General features: G+C 42.2%; 2 protein-coding genes across 2 annotated transcripts in view; one reads left to right on the plus strand and one right to left on the minus strand.

Annotated features, from left to right (window-relative positions):
• Positions 1–3,704, minus strand: part of LOC123501977 (protein regulator of cytokinesis 1-like) — a 33,958-nt gene extending 30,254 nt beyond the window's left edge. Inside the window, exon 1 of the mRNA XM_045251109.1 lies at positions 3,376–3,704. The gene's annotated coding sequence lies outside the window, so the exon portion shown is untranslated. The remainder of the gene's footprint in view (positions 1–3,375) is intronic.
• A 4,547-nt stretch (positions 3,705–8,251) lies between these two features.
• On the plus strand, positions 8,252–9,962 carry LOC123502114 (ligand-gated ion channel 50-like). The gene is made up of 2 exons (XM_045251325.1): positions 8,252–8,383; positions 9,361–9,962. The coding sequence occupies exons 1-2, from the start codon at positions 8,310–8,312 to the stop codon at positions 9,674–9,676; spliced, it is 390 nt and encodes a 129-aa protein (XP_045107260.1). The 5' UTR covers positions 8,252–8,309; the 3' UTR covers positions 9,677–9,962.
• The last annotated feature ends 16,193 nt before the right edge of the window (positions 9,963–26,155 follow it).

The raw sequence follows: 26,155 nt of genomic DNA on the forward strand, positions 1-26,155 counted from the left end.
TTGACATTGCTTAACCCTTTCGCTACTGTGGTCTTCCTCTGTTGACATTGCGAGAATACTGCAAACAGACAGGTGGACAGTTTCTGAGTTTTTCAGTGGATGAGAGAGTGAAGATGCCATCGATGTTCCAGACTCCCCTGGATAACTCATTTATCATGTTTACTCATTTATCATGTTTATGTGGTGTCTCCTGTCGAGGCTGGAGACTCTTAGTCAAGCACTAGCCCCTCACCACAAGGTGTGAGGATGGGAGTGGTGTGGGGCTCTGGTGATCATCAGACCTTTTCCAGCAGTACAGTCTTGTCGTAGATGTACTTTTTACTTAACTTTGAAATGTGATACTAATGTGTAAGCTTATTTATATTATTTTTTACTGGGAAATCTTACATAAGAAATGGACATACTTATAAGTATTATTGGCCATATCTGTATTGTGAAATAGGTGTTTGTTCTTTTAAGTAGTGTAAGTAACATGTAAATTGAAGTTAAAAACTGCCATATTTTATGCATAGATTTTGATATTGTATAGTCTCAGGAAAGTAGAGTTGAAGATGAGATATACCGGACTGTCACCAGAACCAAGTTGCTGTGTCAGGCTCGTGAGGGACTACAATCTTCAGCTTTATAAGGTTAACAACTTTGTAAGGTGCTGTACAGTCTCACTGAGCTGTTACCGAAGCTAGTCAATCAATAGCGATAAGTTTTTAACATGTTACATTTGTAATTTGTATCCCTACTCTTAAGCAGGAAGTCGGAAGGTGAATGACTGGGTGTAAGGGTGGGAGGGTTAGTGGTCAGGAAGGGGAGGGGTGCAGACATGATTGCTTGTGTTGACTGTGCTTGTGTCCTGTGACTGGCTGTTGTGTGTCGCCAAAGTTGTCTGTAGTGGAAGGTTATGATGTATGCTTACTATTATGATTATTCATTAATCTGTTAACTCTTGCCTTACGATCTAGCGTTCCCGTGTCACCTTAGTTCACTCATCCCAAACGACTTGAACGAACAAAAAATCGAGAAATAAGAAAACAAATGAAGTAGAATAAGGTACATTAATAAAATAATTGAATATAATGATATTAATAAAGAAAGAAAAGCATGAAATAGTATAAGAATTAAATAAAACAAATAGATAAAAAAACTTCAGTAACAAAATATAATCATACCACTCCACCTTCACAATCGCTACCACGGCCATATTCAGAAATGTTTTATTCTCTCACCACGACAATTTCTCAAGTCCCCATAGAAGACTAGTCAGGTTTCCAAGACAGTTTCTCCTTATGATCGACTAAAAATCTTGCTAATCCATCACCAGAACCATAAAAATAGCCTTAAAAGCATGAGTATCTTCAACCAGAGCCTTTGGAATTTAGTCATCGTGAGAGAACAAGGCGTTTCTGAACACGGATCTCAGTGCCACTTCAAATTTACTCCTCAAACTTTTACCAGCCCCTTCCAATAACCTTAGAGAGAAGGCGTGGCGAGGCAATGGAAAACCTAATCACTCAGAGCAAGGCATTGATCTGACTGAAGCCACTTACTCGTCCTATCCTGTGTTTGACCATCGACTTGTACACTGCAGGAGGTAGCAACACAAGCACTACTCTCTCAAATACTCAACTATGTTCTAATCTATTTATTATAATGTTTTCTAGTTTCCTTTACTTCCTACACTATCAAGGGGAATAACGCCAGTGGAAACCTGATTAAATTTCTCTGCGATCTTTGGAAATAGACCTTTTGACAGCTCAAGCTATCTCCAGTAGGAAGCCTTTTGACACCGAAAGCTGTTATCATGATTATAGCAATAGGAAGGTTGCCTGTGTTGTGCTCATGGTAGTGTTATCAAAGTAAGTGATATTAATGATATGTGTGTGTGTGTGTGTGTGTGTGTGTGTGTGTGTGTGTGTGTGTGTGTGTGTGTGTGTGTGTGTGTGTGTGTGTGTGCGAATGGTGCAAGAGTTTCGTTTGTCTTTTTTGTTTTATTTTTAACGTGAGTTTGTATTGTATTGTGCCACGAAAATTACATATTAAATTTTTTTACACATTATACACATTTACGCTTTTTAACTGTATTACCATGTTCTTTGAATTAATGATGCTGTCAAATTTGTGGTCAATAAACCATCTATCTTTTCCTGTGTGTGTGTGTGTGTGTGTGTGTGTGTGTGTGTGTAATTCACCTCGGTCGTCTGCTGGTCACCCAGCCAGTCTTCCCCATTAAGGAGCGAGCTCAGAGCTCATAGACCGATCTTCGGGTAGGACTGAGACCACATCAACACACTCCATACACCGGGAAAGCGAGGCCACAACCCCTCGAGTTACATCACGTACCTATTTACTGATATAGGTGAACAGGGGCTACACATTAAGAGGCTTGCCCATTTGCCTCGCCGCTTACCGGGACTCGTGTGTGTGTGTGTGTGTGTGTGTGTGTGTGTGTTCTGCCACGCCTTTCTTGACTCAATCGATCATTTCCAGTTAGCCATCATGTTCCCTTCCTTCGTTTTACGGCAGACAAACGTAACAAGTCTCCCCGGCACCATCCACACTCCTGAGGTAAGGGTGAGGGACGCACGCCCTTAGTCCTTGAATCCAAATCTGAAAGAAGCGCACATCTCCACTATATCCAACAGGCTCTAGTTGAGGTTACACGAGTATTTTAAGTGTGTTTTCATGGTTCCAGGCTCTTGTTGATGTTACACGAGTTTTTCTAAGTCTTTTTATAGGTCCAGTGATAGATGAACAAAATATCTATATTGTTGACAAAAAATCATCCTGGAAAATACGTCTAATCATGTCTGTGGCCTTTGAAAATAGTCGTAATAGTCGAGGTGAGAGAACAGAGTGTTTCAGAACATGGGGACTGCTTTACCACTATGCATCCATGCATTGTCCCAGTGTTGAACCGTTCAGTGCCTCATCCCGATTACTTTGAGCAGGCTTCAGTGGAAGTTATTATGGTTTTCAAGAGTGTTTTCGTGGCCTTGCACCTACAGTAAGATTTAGGGGAAGTCATTAGGGTTTTCAAGAGTGTTTTCATGATTCTAGTGATAGGTGATAGTGATGCTATATCTTTAAGAATTTAAAAAATTACTCATGATCTTTTATTTCTATTTCCTTTAAACTCCATACCTTCATTTCGCCTCACAAAGATACACAAACAGAATAACAGATGATCAATACGCATCTCCACTTCACTATTGCTACCCTCACTTTCTCTCATGACGAAAACACGACTATAGAGTACCAGATGATCCAATACACATTTCTCCTCTTCTCTCTCTACAGTAATATTCCACACGAAGACACACAAACATAATGGTGCACGACTCACTACGCCTCTCCACCACTTCTCCACCTCTAACCCCTTACCTTTATTCCTGGCGAAGACTGAAGCACCGTTGCAATGCTCGTGCACACCCTTGCTGAGAACGGACGCCCCGACGACGGCACGATGTTCCTCCTGCCGCGCCTCGCCTCCGTTCTCAACACCAGTGCCATCGTGGACGCGAGTGGCATGGACGGCATGACGTGTGAGGCGAGTGACTGCGCTGCTCTCGCCTCCTTCAGCATGTGTTTGTGGATGAACGTGTTCCTCAAGATGCCAGCGAGCGCAGTATTCAGCTACTACATCAGCGCCTATGTCCACAACGCGCTGCTTTTCCGTGAGTGGCGCGTTGGCCCACTGCCTCACTACTGCCCGGGCCTGGGTGGCGTCAGACTATCTGTTCATTCGAGCCCGACCTTTATCAGCGCATGCTAAGACTTGTTTGTGTGTGTGATCAACGGTCAGGCCTGCGTGAACAGCCAGGTCTTACATGACACCACAGAAGCCAGGCACGGGGAGGTGGCAGGGCTACGTATGGAGGGATCACGAGGAGGGGATTTTATTATTTTTTTTATCGTGTAGTAAAGTCACTGGTCAAGGAAAATAAAGAGAGAGAAAAAAAGAAGAAGCAAAAAGAAAGGCGCATTGAGGTGCCAGTCTCAAAAGTAAGGTCAAAATGATCACTCATAATTAGAAGATAACTGTTTTGAGAGGAATTCAAGTCATAGAAAAATAGAAATAGAAAAATAGGCAGGGAGTTCAAGAGTTTGCTTGAATATAATTAAAGTGAGGGAGCGACCAGCAGGGGATGAAGAGAAGAAATGAGTAGAGGGTATGAGGCAGAGAGGGATGTAGACAGGGCCATGTGGGTGTGCGTAAGGCATAGCGGGAGGGTGTGGACACGGTCAGGGTAGGGCTGGTGTGTGAGGGTTGCAGGGAGGATGGCGTGGTAAAGGGCGAGGCGCTGACACGCACTGTTCCGCAGGGATGGAGGATGAAAGCATCTCTGGAACCTACATGACGGAGCACTCCACCCTCTGGGACAGGTCGATCTCGCCGCGGGCGTGGCACTTGCTGTGCGTGGTGCGTGGCGGCAACACCACCAGCTACACCTTGGATCTCAATGTGATCATCCGCATTAACTATTCCCTGCCGCTGCTTCTTAACGGCACTCTTGTGATCGGCAACGACCAGGACCAGCACGACGGGGGCTACACCGTCACCGAAGCCTTTGTTGGCCAGCTGGCGTTTATAGGGCTGTGGGACCACGCCCTTACTTCGCAGGACCTGGCCGCTCTGCTGCAGTGCCGCCCTGCCCATTACCGCCCCGTCATTGACGCCAGCCTGGCCTGGCTGGTCCGCGGGCAGGTCACCACGGGAGAGGCGGACCCCTGCCTGGAGCGGGACACACCGGCGTCCCTGGTGGTGCCTGTGCCTGTGTTCTACAATCACGCCAGGGACTTCTGCCGCCAGTTGGGCATGTCCCTCCCGGTGCCTGAGTCCCTCGAGGCCTCTAAGAGGAGCTTCGCGGTACTGCAGGAGGCTGACTTTGAGCGGTGTTCCTCCATGCACACCACCTTCAGCATGCTGTGGCTGGGCGTGGAGCACAACGCCGCTCTGGGGCGCTGGGTGGATGCTGATAGCGGTGCCGAGCTGCGTTACATATCTGAACATCTCATGATGCCTGGAAAAGAATATTCCCGCGGCGTGCTGTTGAAGTCAGGGGGGTGGATCGGCGCCGCGGATGACGAGCGGCACTGCTTCATGTGCGAGGGCGTGGTAGGCGACAGTACCTTCCTGCTGCGGGGACTGTGTCGCTCATCTCTCCACCTGTACGCGCGCTCCTTCCCCTCTGGCGACCTCTACTGGCATGGCCTGGAGCGGGTGTCCCTGGTGCGGCGTGGCGACGAGTGGCAGCTACGCGATGACCTAGGCGGGCAGGTGGTGGCTCAGATGGTGGATGGCAGCCTGCCATTGGGCAGCGCCGTCTGGAACATAGTGAACACCTCAGTGTGTGCTGATCCCCCTAACCTCCAAGAGACAACCGTGTCCTTGTCCTTCACGCAGTGCGTCAAGGGCGAATTCAGTTGCTGGAAGGGTGGTTGCGTGCCCATGGAGAAGCGGTGCTCCTTGACGCCAGAGTGCAACGACAGCAGCGACGAACAGGGCTGCCATCTGGTGCACATCAGGCCGGGGACACGCCTCCACCTGCCGCCCCACCCTAACACCTTCACGCTGGACATAACGCTTTGGTTCTGGAAGGTGCGTCCCTCTCACCTGCTGTTCCTCTTGTGCTACTTCATGGCGAAACACTCCCTCCTAACAGTGCACTGCCCTCCAGGTCTCGCTGGCGGGCACGGAAACGAGCACAGGTCTGCTGCGGGTCCAAGTGGGAGGAAGTGTGACGTGGCACGACAACAGACTCGCCTTCTACAACCTGCAGCGTGAGAAGGACCTCAACGTGGTGGACCCAACGCTGGGTGTGTGGCACCCAAAACTACAGGTGACTCCAACCTTGACGCCCTCTGTTGGGAGTGGCTTTATGCCTTCCTTACTATTACCACTACTATTACTACTACTATTGCTACTACTACTACTACTACTACTACTACTACTACTACTACTACTACTACTACTACTACTACTACTACTACTGTTGCTGCTGCTGCTGCTGCTACTACTACTACTTTTAATGCTATTACTACTACTATTATTATTTCTATCACTTCCACCATCAACACCACCACTATGAACAATAACTACACAAGAACCACTAACACTGACATCAAATAATAAAACTATTTCTTCAAATACAGCTTCATGAACCTGCCCTAACCTGGATTTGTTATGATAATGTTACGGAAAGAAAACGAAAGATAGAAGTCTAAATTAGCATAGTCTACGATAAAACAGTACATTTTCTCTCTTGAATCTTCTCTCCTTGTCAGGTGGTGGAAGAGGCGCGACTAATGGGGTCCACGCCGTCACTGACAAAACTGCTAGTGTTCAGGGACGCTGAGGGCACGGATGAAGGGTTTGGTGAGAGAGAGAGAGAGAGAGAGAGAGAGAGAGAGAGAGAGAGAGAGAGAGAGACTTTAATTCCTACCTCTTTTATCTATATTAACTAGTGCAACCTTTTCAGAGCTCATGTATCCTTCAGGAAGCTTTAGAAAAATTCATGTGGTATCCCTTCGTGCCTAACATGATCCTTGACAAAAAGAAAAAGATAGTAACATATGTTTTCTTTAATTTTGAGACAGATTATATGAATGCAATAATTATTTCTGGTTAAATCACATAAAATAGCTACTCGATTCTAAACGATTATTACATAGGTGCTGAATGTATAATGAAACAAAATGTCACGTTTTGAACCGTGCGAGTGAACATCTGCAATGCACTGATGTAATACTTGAGTCTATAAAACTTTAATATCAGTTTGAACTGATTTCTTACATGATAAACAAATCTTTAATACTTCAACCCCTTCAAGTACTTCTTGCCATAAGTTTTGGATATAATTAGATTAGGAAGGGTCTATGGAAGTCAGGGGATTAATGGCCAGTCTTCCCTATTCTAATCCCAACATAAATATCTGAAGTTGTATAAAATAACCGAATAGTAAGCAGAATACATATGAAAACACGTACTGGCTTAAAATAATTCCCTACATAATGCATAATTCTTCCTAAAACACCTTTTTGTACTGCACACTAAAACACACCTGTCATGTCTTGTATCCGTCCATGCGCTTTGTTTACTCTAGGTACGCACACTTTGGGAAAAAAAAAAAAAAACTGTCGATGAGGTAAGCTATAACACGTTCACATAAAGCATAAATAACGCGCTTATCTTGATGAGTGTTTCCTTGTCACATATAAGATCTGATACAACGCAACACTCCAGACATAGTGTTCGAGGGAAGCGAAAACCGGCTGGAGCTAATGTTGGAGGTTTCGGCCCACGTGTCCTGCTCCTTCAGCCTCTCCCGCTTCCCCTTCGACAAGCAAGAGTGCAACGTCACCTTCCTGCTGACCAACGTCCCCCAGCAGTACGCTCGCTACCACCAGCACCCACTGCCCTCCGCCCGCGTGTGTCCCCAGAACACCACCATGACGGAGTTTGAACTGTATGACTGCGCGCTTCATCTCCAGAACGGGTGCGTGAAGAGTGACTGGTAAAGCTTCCTTCTTTCTCTCTGGCCCATATTCTGAAACACTTCACGTCGCACCTTCACAATTTTCAAAGGGCTCTAGTTGAAGTGACACGGGTTTTCAAGGATGTTTCTATGATTCAGAGACATTATGATAAGTTTTCTATATAATCAACAGGAAAAAATACTCTTTAGAATTCTGTTAATCGTCTCTGTGGTCTTTGTAAAGGGTGAGAGAAGAAAGTGTCTCTGAATATGGCGCTCTCTCTTTCATCCCTATACTGTCCACCTTTCTAATGCAAGAGTTAACCAGTATTTTGTCTTTCATCCTTCCTACTGGCGAACCTCAAATGATCAAATAGCTCAACAAGATCATAATGTGTCAAATGTAGTGCGGTGCGACAAGGATTCATTTGATTTTCTATTGATGGTTTGCTTGTTGGTTAGGGAGGGGGCGGTGTGTCTGTGTGTGTGTATGTGTGTGTGTGTGTGTGTGTGTGTGTGTGTGTGTGGATTGCAGATATGTTTGCATACAATAAGCACAGGTATTATTATTCATAGTTTTAATGTTATACTTTGATTAATTACAGTATGAAGAATTGCTGTGGTCAATAAACAATCTATCTGTGTAAATGGATGTCTATATATTTGTCTACCTATCTATCTATCTATCTATCTATCTATCTATCTATCTATATATCTATCTATCTATCTATCTATCTACCAGTCTACCAATCAATCTATGTGTGTGTGTGTGTGTGTGTGTGTGTGTGTGTGTGTGTGCTGAATCGTGCCGCCCTCAGGTCCAACGTGGTGAGGCTCAGCATGAAGTTGCGGCGGTGTTGTACGTACCACCTGTGGGCCACGTTCTGCCCTACGGTCCTGTTGCACATCGTGGGGTACGTGGCCTCCATCTATCCTCCTGATACTTGACCTAACTCGCATGCACCTCTTGAATTTGCGTCCTGAAATGATCCTCCTGTTCTCTTGTCTGTGTGGGTCTGGGGGCGATACTCGTCCGTCAGGAAGGGTGTTGGTCGGGGACACCCGTTTTCTTAAACATCCCCAGCTGGTGTTTCATGAGGACTACCTTTAGAGGCAATAGAGATGTCTAGTTGGGCTTCCACGGATCTGAGCATAGTCCGTCTTTTAAGGTGTTTCGGTTTCTTCATCTTCATTACTTCCACTGGGTTCTATTTTAATCGTATACATACAGCTTTTGAATTTGTATCTTGAGGCGGTCACGTTTTACTTCTCATGCTGTTCTCTTACGTGCATAAATGTGCTGTTCTTATTTCAAAATGCTTCGGTGTCTTAAGTGTTTTTAACATACTTTATAACTCCTTTTCCATAAAGCTTTGTGTTCAGGGGCGGTCACCTCTCATCTTCTAGGTATCTTATTTGGTAACTTTTTTACAGGGTTTGTTGGAAGATTTGTAGGTTTCTAGATAGTTTTTTTTTTTTCTTGATTCCAGTGACAGTTTAATTCTAATGAATATTCTGCATCATCAATGAAAAAAAATGAAATACCCTTGGAAACCCAACTAGTCATCCTTATGGCCTCTAAAGGTAGTCCTCATGGAAAACTGGCCAGGGATGTTTAAGAATATGTGTTCTGTTCTACAACGTGAAATACCTAACTGTTGTTTCAGCAGATCCCTATTTTTAAACACTTCAATCCTTCCCTCGTAAAGACTATCTTAAGACCCACAGAGGTAATAAATACAATTTCCATTGAGGTATATAAATTTCTTGTTAAACTACCACTGAAATCATGAAAGCCTCTTAAAAACTCAGTAACCTCCAATAGAGTATGTTGAAACTGTTAAGACGAGACATAAGAAAAGATACCCTCCACCAAGGACTCATGTCACAGGTACGGTACGATGACAGTGCCCGCGGAGGACTTGCAGAGCCGCGTGATGCTGAGTCTCCTGGCCTTGCTGACGCTGGTGTCGCTGTACTCAGACACGCTGGCGACCCTCCCGTCCTGCTCGTACCTCCGCCTGCTTGATCTGTGGCTTCTCTTCAGCGTCGCTTTCCCCGCCGCTGTCATCGCAGTGCACATGGCCTCCAGTGGGCCTGACAAAATCACGGCCAGTCTTGTCCTGCGCCGGGGAAGAGTTCTCCTGGGTGTTCTCTACAGTCTCTTCGTCTGTATCTACCTCATTATTCTCTACGCCACTAGCTGACTCACCAGGCTTTGACGCAGTGTAGAAACTTACATCCACACTCACATCTAGAACTATATTCTGAGTTTATTTTCCGCACAATGACTACTTCCCAGAGGTTCTAATTGAAGTGTCATGGGTTGTTAAGGATGTTGCGTCGCCTTCGTTTTTCTCCACTCCACACATTGATTGGCCTAACACTGACACGATAGAGAGCGGCCATGTAGAAAAGAAGTCAAATAGTCAAGTTATCTCGTATGGATGCCTTTCCTCTCTCTCTCTCTCTCTCTCTCTCTCTCTCTCTCTCTCTCTCTCTCTCTCTCTCTCTCTCTATCTATCTATCTCTCTCTTCTCCATGTTCATGATTATTTACCATTCTGCTTCTTTTAGTGTAACCAAGACAATTCATTCCCTTTTCTTATATTTTCTTGCCAGTGCACTGTGAAAGGTGCTTGTATGTGCACACGGAAAGAGGACACAGAATAGACGGTTGATTTTGTGTTTTCTCGGCAATAGAGTAATTTAGAGAATATTGAAGAAAAAAACTGTCTCTAGAAATCAGTGTGCATAGGAGTGCAAGATATCAAGAATTGGTGCATAAAGTCATAGGGAAGGACAGACATGCAGGTACAGCATTCCAAACGTTAAAAGAAATGTACAAATAAGTGTATGAAATATTAGTCTTATTCATAATATCTAATAAACAGATAACCATAATGTTTGTTTAATAATTCATGCAGCATTTAGCATTACTCCTTACACGAGAACAAAAAAAGGAACCGATTATACGTGCATGAGTTGTTATTTAGAAATTCGTGACTGTTCTATTCCCAGGAATCTGATACGTGCCTTCTCACCTCAGTCTTGCAGCAGGAGTGATCGGGGAAGCACGTGTCTTATCCGCTGTAATTCCGAATATAAAGGAAAGTGAATGAAAATTATAAGAGTTAGTGTGAGCAGACGCCAGGCAGTCTTGCTCACTTCTAGGAGACGAGAGGGAGACAATGAGTGGACGTTCATGTTAGATTACTGTACTACATGGGCATTACTTCCTTTGGTGCTGAAGACTTGCTAAACTTTCCCTAGAACAATGGAAATGACCTTGATAAGCGCAATAACGTCCGCCTCAGCCTGTTATAAGGAATCGATGTAGAGAAAAGCAAGGACTTGGTGTTCATGTCACTGTGCAGTCGTGGTCATAGTTTGTGGTCTGCTTCGTCGCCATGATGAATCTTATCCTTGTTAGTTCTTTCTCCTCGCTCTCCGGTCCTCACGACGCACCGCGTTGCTCGAACCTTCGTATCATCTTGGCGACAAAGCAGGATACAACTTATAACTACAACAAGAGCATTACTTTTATGTACGATGACTGCAACATGAGTATAACTTTTATCTACGTTGTTTAAGACATAAACTTTCCCTCAAACCATGGAAGCACACTCGTGAAGCTAACTAACTACAGCGTGATGTCAGGAGTCATAAGAACATGAACATAAGAAAGAGGGAAGCTGCAAGAGGCTGTCAGGCCTACACGTGGCATTCTCTCTATGAGCAAAGCTACTTAATTCCATTTATGATAGCCATCCATATATTATAAAAACATAAGAAAAGAGGGATATAAGAACATATGAAAAGAAGGAAGAACATAAGTCAATCTAACATAGACCTGGGTAGACAGCGCTGATTTTATTTATTTTATTTATTATTATCATCATCATTTATTTATTTATTTATAGCCTTGCTGCCTCCCGTAACAGAGGCAATTACTTTAGCTTCCCACATATGAGATGGTTTTCTGAGAATGATAAGTACCGTGTAAAAAAAGATAAGCAGATATTGGATATAATATGGCAGTCTATTTCATTTTCTATATTTTCTCGTATTACTCTATTGATTTTGTGTCTGTCTGTCTGTCTTTCTGTCTGTCAACCTCTGCTTTTTTGCCTACATGTTTGTCTACCTTTGTATTTGCCTGCTTGGTCAATTCAGTCATTTAAGCTTCTGTATAGGTTGTGACCACCATGTATAAGATGATAATTAACAGTGGTTGTGTACGTACATACTATCATATGGAAAGTGCTAGAGACTACAGATTTCATGTGAAAATAAATGAAACGTGTGGAGTAATTTAGAAGTTTTCCTTATACGAAAAAATAATCACTTAGTCTTCAGGTAAAATATAACCCATCTATGGTCCCAAAGGGCCATAGGGAAGACAGCGAAGTCACACAGTCACAACCATCTTTCTCTCTTCGTCTACAAAGCAGTCACAGCTGAGGGGGACTGGAGCACAAAATAAGCTTGATCTAAGTAGAGGTGGTAGTGACGTCACGTTTAGGATGGGTCGGGCGGTCTCTGACCTGACGCAATGACGCTTGTCACTCGGTCAGTCGTATTCAGCCTCTGATGGTGAGCGCATTAGCCCTGAGGCTGTGACATCATAAAGAAATACCCGCATCTCACATTGTTCGTGGATACAAGTCTATGCATGGGAAAGGAACTTATGCTTGGGTAAATTACGTTATCGTAATTACATTGTCGTAATTTACCCAAAGAAGAAGAACTGAGGTAAAAAAAAAAGGGCTTAAAATATGTAACGTTACCAAGAAAAGGCCTACCACTGCACTGGTTGACATGCCATTTGCTCGAGATGCTCCACATTTAAAAATGCAGTAGTGTTCTGTACGGTGTAGGTCGTCTCCGTTTTCTTTTAATTCCACTTCTTAAATGTAACGTCCTTATTATCCTCGTGGCAGGTGAGAGCTGAGATTACCTTGTATTATATTAACCTTGCTATGAATCATACCATAGTGACTTTCCAGTTGTGTGAAAGAGAGAGAGAGAGAGAGAGAGAGAGAGAGAGAGAGAGAGAGAGAGAGAGAGAGAGAGAGAGAGAGAATGTTGATTTTGTTACTACTACAACCACTACTACAACTAATAATAATAAATAATCATTATCATTATTGTTGTTATCATTATCATTTTATCATTATTGTTATTATTACTATTGTTATTATTATTGTTATATTATTATTATTATTATTATTATTATTATTATTATTATTATTATTATTATTATTATTATTATCATTATTATTATTGATATTATTATTATTATTATTATTATTATTATTATTATTATTATTATTATTATTATTATTATTATTATTATTATTACTACTACTATTATTATCATCATCATTATTACTATTATCATTTTTTATTACAGTTACTACTATAATGATGATAATAATAATATTAGTAATGATGATGATAATGATGCCAGTAATGGTAATGGTAATGAAAATAATGATACATACATACATACATACATACACCAGAATAGCCAAGACAAGATGTATCCCACAATTTTATCATTGACACTCATGCAACAGATAGCCTGAAATAAAACTCATTTTGTTATCTTTTGATGTTTAGAAGGGAAAGTCCACGAGATAACAGTTGGCAGGGAATGCCGGCGTGAGGAGCCACCACATGCATGGCTGATAATTAACACTGTAATCTCATGGCGCTGTTAGAGCACTCTCCTGTGCTCTCTTGCTCCCGTTTCCTTTCTGGGCACTGTCCATTAACTTCCTTCCCTCGTCTCTATTTTTATCGTTATCTCTCTCTCTCTCTCTCTCTCTCTCTCTCTCTCTCTCTCTCTCTCTGTGTGTGTGTGTGTGTGTGTGTGTGTGTGTGTGTGTGTAATTCACCTCATGCGTCTGCTGGTCAACCCAGCCAGTCTTCCCCATTACGGAGCGACCTCAGAGCTCATAGACCGATTTTCGGGTAGGACTGAGACCACAACACACTCCCCACATTGGGAAAGCGAGGCCACAACCCCACGAGTTACATCCCGTACCTATTTACTGCTAGGTGAACAGGGGCTACACATTAAGAGGCTTGCCCATTTGCCTCGCCGCGCCGGGACTCGAACACGGGCCTCTCGATTGTGAGTCGAGCTTGCTAACCACTACACTACGCGGTGTGTTTCACTGTTTGATCTGCTGCAGTCTCTGACGAGACAGCCAGACGTTACCCTACGGAACGAGCTCAGAGCTCATTATTTCCGATCTTCGGATAGGCCTGAGACCAGGCACACACCACACACCGGGACAACAAGGTCACAACTCCTCGATTTACATCCCGTACTTACTCACTGCTAGGTGAACAGGGGCTACACGTGAAAGGAGACACACCCAAATATCTCCACCCGGCCGGGGAATCGAACCCCGGTCCTCTGGCTTGAAGCCAGTGTGTGTGTGTGTGTGTGTGTGTGTGTGTGTGTGTGTGTGTGTGTGTGTGTGTGTGTGTGTGTGTGTGTAATAATAATAATAATAATAATAATAATAATAATAATAATAATAATAATAATAATAATAATAATAATAATAATAATAATAATAATAATAATAATAATAATAATAATAATAATAATAATAAATGGTTTATTGAGACATAAGCAGCTCGGAAGCTGAAAATATACATTTTACAGAGAGAAATATCCTAATACATACTTAAAATCACATACATAGTCTGTGTGTGTAATTCACCTCGGTCGCCTACTGGTCACCCAGCCAGTCTTCCCCATTACGGAGTGAGCTCAGAGCTCATAGACCGATCTTCGTGAGTGCGTGTGTAATTCACCACCACGGTCGTCTGCTGGTCACCCAGCCAGTCTTCCTCATTAAGGAGCGAGCTCAGAACTCATAGACCGATCTTCGGGTAGGACTGAGACCGCAACACACTCCACACACCGGGAAAACGAGGCCACAACCCCTCGAGTTACATCCCTTACCTATTTACTGCTAGGTGAACAGGGGCCACACATTAAGAGGCTTGCCCATTTGCCTCGCCGCTTTACCGGGACTCGAACCCGGCCCTCTCGATTGTGAGTCGAGCGTGCTAACCACTACACTACGCGGTGTGTGTGTGTGTGTGTGTGTGTGTGTGTGTAATTTTAATCATCGGTACATTTGGTTTGGGATTTCATAAATTCAGTTAATCAATTTCTGCTATCGTTTTTCCTCCTGGCCACGACCCTCCGAAGGTTTGCAATCTTGAACTCTCTTGTTGTGTTTTGTACATGCGTTTCCCTTCTTGTTTTGCTTAGTGCTTTATAAACTAAGTTCTTTGACATCCGCTACAGAGAGAGAGAGAGAGAGAGAGAGAGAGAGAGAGAGAGAGAGAGAGAGAGAGAGAGAGAGAGATGATGAGAATGATCTTTAATGTATTCTATTTCCTTATTGTCTTGTGTACTTCTTATGATCATTATCATTATTATTACTATTATTATTATTATTATTATTATTATTATTATTATTATTATTATTATTATTATTATTATTATTACTATTATTATCATCATCATTATTACTATTATCATTTTTATTACAGTTACTACTATAATGATGATAATAATAATATTAGTAATGATGATGATAATGATGACAGTAATGGTAATGGTAATGAAAATAATGATACATACATACATACATACATACACCAGAATAGCCAAGACAAGATGTATCCCACAATTTTATCATTGACACTCATGCAACAGATAGCCTGAAATAAAACTCATTTGGTTATCTTTTGATGTTTAGAAGGGAAAGTCCACGAGATAACAGTTGGCAGGGAATGCCCGGCGTGAGGAGCCACCACATGCATGGCTGATAATTAACACTGTAATCTCATGGCGCTGTTAGAGCACTCTCCTGTGCTCTCTTGCTCCCGTTTCCTTTCTGGGCACTGTCCATTAACTTCCTTCCCTCGTCTCTATTTTTATCGTTATCTCTCTCTCTCTCTCTCTCTCTCTCTCTCTCTCTCTCTCTGTGTGTGTGTGTGTGTGTGTGTGTGTGTGTGTGTGTGTTTCACTGTTTCACTGTTTGATCTGCTGCAGTCTCTAACAAGACAGCCAGACGTTACCCTACAGAGCGAGCTCAGAGCTCATTATATCCGATCTTCGGATAGGCCTGAGACCAGGCACACACCACACACCGGGACAACAAGGTCACAACTCCCGTACTTACTCACTGCTAGGTGAACAGGGGCTACACGTGACAGGAGACACACCCAAATATCTCCACCCGGCCGGGAATCGAACCCCGGTCCTCTGGCTTGTGAAGCCAGCGCTCTAACCACTGAGCTACCGGGTGTGTGTGTGTGTGTGTGTGTGTGTGTGTGTGTGTGTGTGTGTGTGTGTGTGTGTGTGTGTGTGTGTGTGTGTGTGTGTAATAATAATAATAATAATAATAATAATAATAATGATAATAATAAATGGTTTATTGAGACATAAGCAGCTCGGAAGCTGAAAATATACATTTTACAGAGAGAAATATTCTAATACATACTTAAAATCACATGCATAGACTGTGTGTGTAATTCACCTCGGTCGTCTGCTGGTCACCCAGCCAGTCTTCCCCATTACGGAGCGAGCTCAGAGCTCATAGACCGATCTTCGTGTGTGTGTGTGTGTGTGTGTGTGTGTGTGTGTGTGTGTGTGTGTGTGTGTGTGTGTGTGTGTTTGCGTACGTGTGTGTAATTTTAATCATCGGTACATTTAGTTTGGGATTTCATAAATTCAGTTAATTGATCTCTGCTATTGTTTTTCCTCCTGGCCATGACCCTCCGAAGGTTTGCAATCTTGAACTCTCTTGTTGTGTTTTGTACATGCGTTTCCCTTCTTGTTTTGCTTAGTGCTTTATAAATAAGTTCTTTGACATCCTCTACAGAGAGAGCGCGCGCGAGAGAGAGAGAGAGAGAGAGAGAGAGAGAGAGAGAGAGAGAGAGAGAGAGAGAGAGAGAGAGAGAGAGAGAGAGAGAGAGAGAGAGAGAGAGAGAGAGAGAGAGAGAGTGAGAGATGATGATGATGAGAAGAATGATCTTTAACGTATTCTATTTCCTTATTGTCTTGTGTACTTCTTATGATAAACACCTATTCTAGCCTTTACCTTCAATGAACTGCCAGCACTGTACATAATAGACAAGCGAGTGGACTGTGGTGGCGAGAAAGCGGCTGAAGAAACAGAATATCTCTATTTCTCTAACATTTCTGAAAAAAGACTCCATGCTGAAATATTTTTCCTTCGTCTGTTTCCTCACCTCACAATCCACTCACTGCCGGTGCGCTACAGTGTTCTGGCTGAAGGACTCTATTTCTCTAACATTTCTGTTCTCTCTGTTTCCTCAGCTTCCATTTCTCAGTGTTTCCTACCACTTCACTACTTGCTTTAAGAACATAAGAAAATATAGATAAAATAATAAGGGAATTTGCAAGAAGTCACCCTACGGCTTACACAGGCCTACTTCTATCCGTCTATCTTCCCTATCCATAAACTGGTCTGTTAAAGTAAAAGTAATCTACATATCGTGGCAGTATATTACATCCAGACATATATCTCACTTCTCACTGGTTTGAGATGTTTTGTCTAAGTACGCATTATGACTTATGTAACAATTATTTAGGGCCGAGTAGCTATATTCTGTGAGAAAAATAAAATCCTGACAATTTCATTTACATCTCTTTCATTCTTAAAGCATCAAATATTCATGTACCGTTTTTACAGTCAATTATTCTCTGTACATGAATGTTGACGTAAAAGTGGATGAGTTTAGGAAAGGTCAGGAACCACTCAAAGAGAAAAGTGGTTTGTACCTACGTGTTTGGAGAGAAGGTCAAGTGCATTTATGGACAAGTAGAGTGAAGATTTGCGAGTCATGTGACGTGTGCTGGTGAATAGGACTAGCTATGGCCTTCCTGTCGTTGAGTTCAATGTTCTGTTGAGTATATACCTTCAGGAAAAAGAGGAGGAGGAGGACGGAGGAAAGAGAGAGAGAGAGAGAGAGAGAGAGAGAGAGAGAGAGAGAGAGAGAGAGAGAGAGAGAGAGAGAGAGAGAGAGAGAGTAGTAGTTGTAGCAGTAGAGGAAGGAAAGGAGGACAAGATGAAAGAGGAAAACGAGGAAAATGAAAATAGAAAGCAGAAAAAAGATGTTGTAAATATAAACATACATAGTGTGATAAGGCAAAGTGAGACAAACACGTTATGAAACAGACCTCTATCATATATCTGGTTATGACGCTTTGATGGACAGAGAGACTTATCACGGGCCGTTAATAAAGTGCAGGTGATAACGTGAAAAGGCACACACGATTACAGCTGGTGATGTTTTCTTAATGTAGAGAAAGCGATTTGATTGTGTGTCTATTGGATAAAAACACGTGTTATTTTTTAAATTATGTGTCTCGATAGAATAAGAAACAAACGCACAACAAAGTACACACATTGACCGACAAAATGAATGAACCAATACCCAAACAGAAAGGAAGAAGGCGAGCCATAGAATATCATGAAACAAAAGAACAAAGGTTTATATAACATCGCTCGATATAGATAGGAGATAAGCTTCCCTTAGCGACCCAACCCAACATGTGATGAAACAACTCTTGTCAGACAATAGTACAAAAAAGTGAGCAAAGTGAACTCAGGTAGAGAAAAGACGTAGAAAAATGAGGCATGAAAAAATATAAGCACATAGATGCCATGACAGCATTTTCCGGTGCGACATGGAGGCCGCTTCAGCCTTCAGGACGTCTCCCTATGTAGACTAAGAAAAAAAAGAAAAAAAGGCGCAATAATGCTAGAATAATATGTAAAGTAAAATCAAACAATCCAGAAACATATACAAACATCACACAATGTCAACAAGACAACGAGTGTGCAACGAACACCTTTGTGTTTCGGAACTGTTACAAACAGTGAATCATGATGACGACGGACAGTGAGTGAGTGATCACGATAATACTCTGAATATAAGATTTATTGGTAAACCCTTTTCATATAACACAGATTAGTTTCTTTTGCTACTTTACAGGGCTACCGATGGGCCTTTGCAAAAACATAACCTTCGTCCCTCCTCCGGCATAAGCGATACAGGAAAACACGTCAGAAATAAACGCCTTAAGTAGTTACAGAAGTAAGAACCTGAAGGTTATTTTTTCATAGGAAAGAAAAAAAGATAAATGAAACATAGCGCCACATTTCCTGGAGGCAAGGAGTTTTCATCTCTGACGAACAAACGCTGCTGGCCGGATATTTGAGCCAAACTATTTATCATGACGGCGTTTAGAATTCTCCATTGTATATATAAGTCTATCACGTCACGAGGAATCCCATTCTTTAACTACACGATGGAAAACATTATTTTTGGAAGTTTTCTTAACAATTTTGCAGTCCATGTTATCAATGCCTTTGATTATTTTAAATTCTTATATTAATTCGCCTCTTACTCCTCCTTGAATCGATGGAAATATATTTAATTCTTTAAGACACTCTTCATATGTTTTGCTCCTTGGACTTGGCATAATCTTTGTTACTGTATAAGTGAACTCGTTCTAATTTATATACGTCATTCTGGTGATAGGGGCACCATACTTGAACGCAATATTCCAAAAGGGGATGGACCAAGAAAGTATGTACATATATAGGGTGTCCTGGGCCATGTAGATGGGATCTCACAGAACCCTATATAAGTATCCGCGTGTGTCTGTGAGGCTGTCAGTATCACAGGGCTTGAAGTAAAGTCCAAGAGACAGTCAACACGTGTATTGTTCTTTATCCGGCTACAGGAGACAAAACAATCCTGACTAATTCGGTGTATGTGTGTGTCCTCTCTGTCTGTGTGCCACCCTTCTGAGGATTGTGGGTAGGTGTGGCTGCCAGATGTATAAGAGTGTTGAATATATGTTTATTATAGTGTTAGGTGTGTTTCTAACTTCCTATCTAAGTGATATTCCTTTAGATTTATATAAAAAAGCTACCAATCATATCAGTTGTTATTTAATTTGTTTTCTTTATGACTTCTGAAATTAGCTGGCTAAGTTATTCGATATTATTCCTTCTAAATCAATTTAATGGTCAGCACACTTGAGTTGGATACAATTGAAAATGTTCTACTTAAAAGCTTTTTCTTTTTTTTCGTTACGATAACCTTCATATATGCATCACTTTACAATCATCTGCATCAAAACTAATTTGTCAGGTCTGCCCATGGATGCTTTTCCATTGATTACTATTCTTTGTTTACGGCCTTTTGAAAGTCGATGAACATTATATCTACCGCTTTACTCTCCTCATACAGGTTCAGTATGTCATAGAAGTCTATGAGGTTCGTCAAACATTTGAATACGTCTCTCTCTGTTATGCTGATACAATTTAGGACGTCGTTATATATTGAGTAGGATTGTTAACATCGTATATAAAATTGTTTGCCGACATCCATCCTACATTCCGTGTGACAAATTCCTGCAACAAATACAGACCACAATTTTTAGTTCGGTGCTGACAGACCTTCAGAAGTAATCAGTGTAGTACTGTGTGTCGAACTTCCCTCTGTAATCTCTGCGTGATTTTTAGAACATAAGACATTTTTATTCTGTTAGTATAAAAGGCGAAGCTAATAAGGGTAGAATTGCTGGATAGGAAGGTATTTATGGGATTAACTTACACCATATTTCTCTACTCCCTCAGTCACACTGAACTATCTTGCTGCCAGTTCGTCAAGTTATAATTAGTGGTATATGAGTAGTATATGAGTAGTATATGAGACTAAAGGCAAGAGATGAGGTTTGAATTAGTAAGAACAGTTAAGAGGTAAACGAGGAAAGCTAAAAGCAATTATGAATTGAGGGTAGCCGGCCAGGCAAAGACGGATCCTAAGGGAATTTTTCAGTTATACAAGACGAAAAGCAGAGAAGAAATAGGCCATTTAAAGACATCTAATGGGGAAGATGGTTAGTTCTAGGGAGAAGATTAGTAAAAGTATGAACAAGTATTCTTTTAACTGTCTTCACCCAGGAAAAATGGGGAGGTAGTAGACCGAAACGATAATCTATTCCTAACGAGGTCTAATAGCACTAGATCAGGGGGTGCTGTGAACCTTCCTTTACTCGTAAAGTTAGTTGTGATCTCCCTGAACGTTTCCCTTTGTGTCTCACAACTCAAGAGGGCAGTCTCAGCCTACCCTCTAAAGACAACTCTCCTTCTTCACACAAAACTACATGCATTTACCACACACACACACACATCCTTCATTTAAAACTCAAAATTCAAAATGGCGACTCCAAATCCAGCCTCGGAGTTCCCTTCTGGGGAGGGGACCAGAAATGTCCCCAGGTCGGACTGCTCTCTCGGTGGCGACCTAAAATGTCTTGACACCTCCCTCGACTTTTTCTTCATTAACTTCTGCAACATTCACGGTCTTAGATCTAATTTTCAATCTGTAGAACACCACCTTTCTTCTACTAAACCTCATCTTCTTTTCCTCACTGAAACACAGCTATCTGAGGCAACTGACAGTAGCCCCTTCTCTGTTCTCTCCTCATTTTCGCTCCAAAGCTGGATGTTGCACCTACGTACGTATGTGCGCAACGACTTAATTTACTCTCGTGCCCACGCTCTTGAATTTTCCGAGTTCTCCACCATCTGGATTACACTCAACAGTCACTCTCTAACTAAATTTATCTGTGCTGTCTATCTTCCCCCTTACTCCTCTGACTATAGTAAATTATTTGACTATTTAACTTCCAAAGTGGAGCCCTTTCTGTCCCTCTACCCTTTCGCAGAGATCTCCATCCTTGGAGATTTCAATGTTCACCACCAACTTTGGCTTTCCTCTCAATTCACTGACCATCCTGGTGAACTAGCCTTCAACTTTGCTATCCTCCATGACCTAGAGCAACTGGTGCAACACCCTACTCGTATTTTTTTAGTTTTTTTTTTTAGTTTTTTATTTGTACCATGTGGGCTTTTCACTGGAGTTTATGGACTAAAGGGGATATTTTTTTGGGGTACCTCCTATCTCAAAGCCCACCCGCTAGGAAACCGTTGCTCCGAGTGAGAAAGCCTAACCTAGATTCAGACCGTGGACAGGATTCGAACCCGTGCGCTTGGAGACCCCCTCGGACCCCAAAGCACGCATGGTCCCATTGTACCGTCTTGGAGATACGCCCAACGTTCTTGATCTTTTCCTTACCTCTAATCCTTCTGCTTATGCTGTTACCCTATCTTCTCCGTTGGGCTCCTCCAATCACAATCTCATTTCTGTATCTTGTCCTATTTCTCCAATTCCTCCTCAGGATCCCCAAAACGGAGGTGCCTCTGGCGTTTTGCCTCTGCCAGTTGGTGGGACCTGAGGAGGTATTATGCTGATTTTCCCTGGAATGATTACTGTTTCCGTGTCAGAGACCCATCTCTGTGTGCTGAACGCATAACAGAGGTGATAGTGTCTGGCATGGAGGCGTACATTCCTCATTCTTTTCTCAACCTAAACCTTCTAAACCTTGGTTTAACACAGCCTGTTCTCGTGCTATACATGATAGAGAGGTTGCCCACAAAAGGTACTTGAGCCTTCCATCTCCTGAATCTCATGCACTTTATATTTCTGCCCGAAATCATGCCAAGTCTGTTCTTCAACTTGCCAAACACTCTTTCATAAATAGAAAATGTCAAAATCTTTCAAACTCCAACTCCTCGTGACTTCTGGCATCTGGCCAAAACATCTCAAATAACTTTACTTCTTCATCTTTCCCTCCTTTATTTCATCCTGATGGCACCACTGCCATCTCATCTGTCTCTAAAGCTGAACTCTTCTCTCAAACCTTTGGTAACAACTCCACCTTGGATGATTCTGGGCTTATTCCTCCCTCTCCTCCTCCCTCTGACTATTTCATGCCTACAATTAAAGTTCTTCGTAATGATGTTTTCCATGCCCTCGCTGGCCTAAACCCTCGGAAGGCTTATGGACCTGATGGGGTCCCTCCTATTGTTCTCAAAAACTGTGCTTCCATGCTTGCACCTTGCCTGGCCAAACTCTTTCAACTATGTCTATCGACTTCTACCTTTCCTTCTTGCTGGAAGTTTGCCTACATTCAGCCTGTTCCTAAAAAGGGTAACCGTTCTAATCCCTCAAACTACCGTCCTATAGCTTTAATCTCTTGCTTACCTAAAGTTTTGAATCAATCCTCAATAGGAAGATTCTTAAACGTTTAAGAATCTGTCATTTCACAATCTTCTATCTGATCGCTAGTATGGCTTCCGTCAAGGTCGCTCTACTGGTGATCTCCTGGCTTTTCTTACCTCAGTCTTGGTCACCCTCTTTTAGAGATTTCGGTGAAACTTTTGCTGTAGTCTTAGACATTTCTAAAGCTTTTGCCATAGTCTGGCACAAAGCTTTGATTTCAAAACTGCCCTGCTACGATTTCTATCCTTCTCTCTGGAACTTTATCTCAAATTTCTTTTCCGACCGTTCTATTGCAGCCGTTGTATCTATTAACAGTGGTGTTCCTCAGGATTCTGTCCTATCACTCACTCTCTATTATTCATTAATGACCTTCTTAGCCAAACTTCTTGCTCTACCCACTATTGCGCTGATGATACCACCCTAAATCTTCCCACGTCCTTTCAGAGACGACCAATCCTTCAGGAAGTCAACAGATCATGCAGGAATGCCACAGAATGCCTGACTTCTGATTTTTCTAAGATTTCTGAATGGGGCAGAGAAAAATTAGTAGTTTTCAATGCCTCAAAAACTCAATTCCTCCTTCCATACAACTATCCCCTCTTCTTCAATGACACTCAACTGTTTCCCTCATCCACACTGAATATCCTCGGTCTGTCCTTTTCTCATAATCTTAACTGGAAACTTCACATCTCATCTCTTGCTAAAACAGTTTCTATGAAGTTAGGAGTTCTGCGGCGTCTCCGCCAGTTTTGCTCGCCCCTCCAATTGCAAACTCTGTACAAGGGCCTTATCTGTCCTTGCATGGAATACTCTTCGCATGGTTGGGGGTGGGGGTTCCAGTCACCCAGTTTTATTAGATAGGGTGAAATAAAAAACCTTTCGTCTCATCAACTCCCCTCCTCTGACTGACTGTCTTCAGCCTCTTTCTCACCGCCGAAATGTTGCATCTCTTTTTATCTTTTATCGCTATTTTCATGCTAACTGCTGTACTGATCTTGCTAACTGCATGCCTCCCCTCCTCCTGCGGCCTCGCTGCACAATACTTTCTTCTTCCTCTCATTCCTATTCGGTCCAACTCTCTAATACAGGAATTAACCAGTATGCTCGTTCATTCGTACCTATCACTGGTAAACTCTGGAAATCCCTCTCTGCTTCTGTATTTCCATCTTCTTACGACTTGACTTCTTTTAAGAGAGAGGTGTCAAGACATTTGTCCCTGGCTTTTGGATGATTCTTTCGGACCTTTTAGGTAACATGCAGTTCCAGTGGGCCTTTTTTTTTTTTTTCTAACATTTTGTTGCTCCTGGCAGTGTTCCATCTTGCATAGAAAAAAAAAAAAAAATAGCTAATAGATGTTTAGAGCAGAAGAGAGTGAGATGCTGACAGATATTTTCATAGCTAAGGAGATGGTAGAACAGGAGATAGATAGTGAAAAAGACTTCAAGTCACCAGGACCTGAAGAAATATGCCAAAGAGTACTTAAGAAATGCAAGGAGGTCGTCCGTGAGCCTTTAGCAGTGCTTTTTATGGTCACTGGAGTCAGGTGAGGTACCGATAATGCGGCAACAAGTTAATGTTATACCCATATTTAAGAAAGAAGATAAAACTCCAATGTCAAATTACAGACGTTGCAGCTTAGCTTCAATTGTGGACAAATTAATAGAATCAATAACGAAACAAAATAGTGATCATGTAGACAAACACAGTTTGATAAATCACTCGCAACATGGCTTTACGAAGGAAAAGTCGTGCCTTACATAACTGTTGAGGTTTTACAGTAAAGTTAACAAGGCTGCAGATAATGGTGATAATTATGGCATCCTATACTTAGATTTTAGTAAGGCCTGTGACATGGTACCACATCAAAGACTCTTGAGAAAGGTTAGAGCGCACAGAATAGAAGGTAAAATATTAGGGTGAATTAAAGCGTGGTTAGGCGATAGGCAACAGAGGGTATAGTAATTAGCGAATCTAATTCCACGTAGGGGTCATGTAATTAGCGGGGTGCCACAGGGTTCAGTTTTAGGGTAATTCAGATAGTCAGATTCGGATGCCATTGCCTTTCAAGAAGATTTAGACAGGATGAACGAATGGACAAATAAGGGGTAAATTCAGTTCAACGTTAACAAGTGCAGGGTATTTAGTGTAGGTTGATGAAATAAACAAAACAAATACGCGATAAATAACGAGGCACTAGGAGGTTCAAAATACGTAAAAGATTTAGGAGTCATAGTTAGCTTCGATCTTGGTCAAAGGAAGCAATGCATAGATGTTAGAAATAAGGTAAATAGGGTATACTAGGATTAATTTTTAGGAGTTGCATGTTAAACGCAAAAGTTCCGAAGTAATACTAAAACTATACTTGGCGCTGGTCAGACCCCATCTTGACTATGCAATACCTGTGGTTCCAACATTATAGAAAGGCTATAAGTCTTTTGGAGTCAATGCAAAGGCGGGTGTCAAAAAAGATACAGGGCATGAGGGGTATTCTCTATAAAGCGAGATTGAAGGAACTCAATTTGCATTCCTTAGAGAGACGTAGGTTAAGAGGGGACCTTATAGAAGTATTTAGTGGTATAGGGGTTGTAACAAAGGGAACATAAACGAAATTCTTAGGATCAGTAGTGGAGACAGAACCAGAAATAATGGGTTTAAGCTTGAAATATCTAGATTTAGGAGATAAATTAGAAGAAAATGGTTTTCAAACAGAGTGGTTGATGAGTGGAACGGACTCAATGGTTATGTTGTTAGGTCTGAGTCAATAAAGAGCTTTTAACCCTTTCAATACGGTGACGCCTATGTAGGCGTCATGAAGCCCCAGTAGCATATACGGTGACGCCTACGTAGGCGTCATATTTTTTTTCTGAGCTTTCTTCAGTTCAGTTGTCCCGTATAGTGTGTTGGATACCAACTACACACGCCGTATGCTGTCTTTGAAATCCTAGTGCTCCTCCCACCATCCTTGTCTCCACCAATCACTAAAGATAAGCTACATGCGTCCCGCCTTGTGTCTAAAATTACCCAATGGCATAGACTGTTCCCATCTCTCTCTCTCTCTCTCTCTCTCTCTCTCTCTCTCTCTCTCTCTCTCTCTCTCTCTCTCTCCCTTCCCTCCTCCCCTCTCCCTCTCGAAAGATAAGTTACATTCATGAAAACACACACACACACACACACACACACACACACACACACACACACACACAACAAATTTTCTAATCTCTCTCTCTCTCTCTCTCTCTCTCTCTCTCTCTCTCTCTCTCTCTCTCTCTCTTCTCTCTCTCTCTCCTTCCTCCCTCCCCTCTTCCTCTCGAAAGATAAGCTACATGCGTCCCGCTTGTGTCTAAAATATTAGCAAATGTCTCTCTCTCTCTCTCTCTCTCTCTCTCTCTCTCTTTCTCTCGAAGAGAAAAGCGTCCACTTTCCTCTTCGAAGGCGATATAGTAACTAAAAAATAGCAGCATAATACACAAAGACGAC

The sequence above is a fragment of the Portunus trituberculatus genome, chromosome 10 (assembly GCF_017591435.1).
Source record: "Portunus trituberculatus isolate SZX2019 chromosome 10, ASM1759143v1, whole genome shotgun sequence".
In the NCBI taxonomy this organism is placed as follows: domain Eukaryota; kingdom Metazoa; phylum Arthropoda; class Malacostraca; order Decapoda; family Portunidae; genus Portunus; species Portunus trituberculatus.

What these genes read in the sequence shown, in the direction of transcription:
- LOC123502114 (XM_045251325.1), top strand. Translation starts at nt 8,310, where the DNA reads ATGAAGTTGCGGCGGTGTTGTACGTACCACCTGTGGGCCACGTTCTGC. An exon ending in GTCCTGTTGCACATCGTGGG is followed by an intron (nt 8,384 to 9,360) that starts GTACGTGGCCTC and finishes CTCATGTCACAG; the next exon opens with GTACGGTACGATGACAGTGC.